General features: G+C 44.5%; 1 protein-coding gene across 1 annotated transcript in view; it reads left to right on the top strand.

Annotated features, from left to right (window-relative positions):
• The window catches only part of LOC116702999 (N-alpha-acetyltransferase 15, NatA auxiliary subunit), a 22,139-nt gene that overhangs the window by 19,267 nt on the left and 823 nt on the right, over positions 1-2,049 (top strand). The window contains exons 16-18 of the mRNA XM_032537574.1: positions 46-154; positions 259-357; positions 532-675. Of these exons, the coding sequence (XP_032393465.1) occupies positions 46-154; positions 259-357; positions 532-675 (352 nt within the window). The remainder of the gene's footprint in view (positions 1-45; positions 155-258; positions 358-531; positions 676-2,049) is intronic.

Here is a 2,049-nt window from a genome sequence, read left to right as displayed (position 1 = left end):
TGTTAAAGTGATGCGAGTTCCCTCTCTGGCACGTCCTGTTTACAGGTAGAAAATCCACTGGAAGAAGCTGTGAAGTTCCTGATGCCTCTCAAACACTTGGTCAAGGACAAAATAGACACACAACTGCTGGCCTTTGAGATCTACTTCAGGAAAGGTTGGCAAGCACATTTCAAATGATACTTCACTGCCATGTTGATACTCTGTCCCTTACTTTCATTACTGCTTCACACAGATTTACAATCCGTCTTCTCTTTTCAGAAAAATACCTGTTGATGCTCCAATCAGTGAAGAGAGCGTTGGCCATTGACCCAGACCACCCATGGTTACACCAGTGTCTAGTACGCTTCTTTAAAGGAGGTACGAGACAGGGTTCTTCATTAATACCACTTGAATCACCATCTGTAGTAAAGAGGAAGTTGGTTGCATGTCCTTCAGTTTTTAATATGCCTTGTTTGTTTATTTATACATCCTTTTTTTGTTTTCTACATTCCTTATATCTCTCACTCATCTTCCTCTTTTCCCTTCTTTCAGTCTCTGAGAGCAAGGAGCTGCCGGAGGTGGTCCGGACCGTGCTGAAGCAGGAGATCACCCGGCTCTTCGGAGACAGCAACGCCATGAGCTTCAACCAGGCCTACCTCAACAAGCACTCCAACTCCATACCACACCGACTGGCTGGTACGCTTCTCCCACATGCAATGTTGTTCAAGGATCGGTTCACATTTAGCCTTGTGCTTGGTGTGAACACAAATTGGGATGATCTCATAACCCAGCGGCAATGGCCAATATGTTGGTGGGGGGTTCCGATGTAGCCAGACGATAGCCGAGGGGTTCCAGGATTGCATTTTGGTCATTGCCTTCTGTCCCTTTTGTTCTCCACACTGACTGTTAAACTGCATGCAACCAAAGCCTGCTCAAACGTGATTGGTCAAAGCTACTCAGAGAAATGGAAACCAGAACGCTATTAACACCAAAACCTTGTCCCGTTGCCTACAGATTCTGCATTCATATGTCTAGATCTATGTATAGATATTATAAAGAATCTGTTATTTTTTTCCCAACAAACTTTTTCACAGCCTGGAGCTGATGGTTGTATGTTGTACCAGTCAGTATAGGATATTTCCCTCTCACGCTTCGTTTCCTATTCATCTCTAATATACAGGATTGAGAGCTTCCTCTGGCTATCAGAAAACCTTCATGCAACACTGAAATCCCTCTTCCAACATTCATGCATTCCATTGTCTGTTTCTAACTGCTGCGGAAAAAGACATTTGGTTCTCTCTAGGGATCAACCGATATGGATTTTTTTTTTTTAAGGGACAATACAGATTTATTTATTACTTTTTATCAGCCTTAGCCGATACAAGCTGCTGATTTTCTTGAGCCGATATTTGGAGCCGATGCTGCGTTTGCTCCTTCAATTTACATCATAAAAATGACACGATGATGACAAATGTTACAAGTCTCATTGTGTGTGTGTGTGTGTGTGTGTGCCACACACGTCCAAACCTCAGCCAAGTGGCTGCTGAATAAAACTCCCACGGAATAACGACGGCATCACTTAAACATATGACCAGTGTTCCTAACAGCTATGGATACGGATAGCCCACAACTTAGCTCTTTGCAGCTCCCTAAATACAATGGTAAGCAGTTTTATAGAGAAGGCATTTGCATTTTCTATTTGGACCCACAAACTTGCTTAAGAACATATAGAGGGACAGTGCAGGGTCTGCACGTGAACCGCACAGCGTCTCTAGCAACACAGAGCTGCCTATGTGGACGCCTGTCTGTAAATAATGCCGGGAAAATCCGCGAACGCAACAACCACGCATCGGGCAATACACGTAAAAACGCCAATATCGGCCGGCCGATAAATCGGTCGATCACTAGTTCTCTCTTTCTCAAAATACTCACTTTCACATACAGTACCTACAACACTACAGCACATGTATAGAGGTTTACTCCTCAACGCAGCGGCCGCGGGTTCGACTCCGACTTGCGGCCCTTTGCTGCGTGTCATTTCCCCTTCTCTCTCCCCTTTCATGTCTTCAG

The sequence above is a fragment of the Etheostoma spectabile genome, chromosome 2 (assembly GCF_008692095.1).
Source record: "Etheostoma spectabile isolate EspeVRDwgs_2016 chromosome 2, UIUC_Espe_1.0, whole genome shotgun sequence".
Lineage (NCBI taxonomy): Eukaryota > Metazoa > Chordata > Actinopteri > Perciformes > Percidae > Etheostoma > Etheostoma spectabile.
The sequence above is the reverse complement of the archived record's forward strand: the minus strand, read 5'-3'. Positions and strand labels throughout refer to the sequence as shown.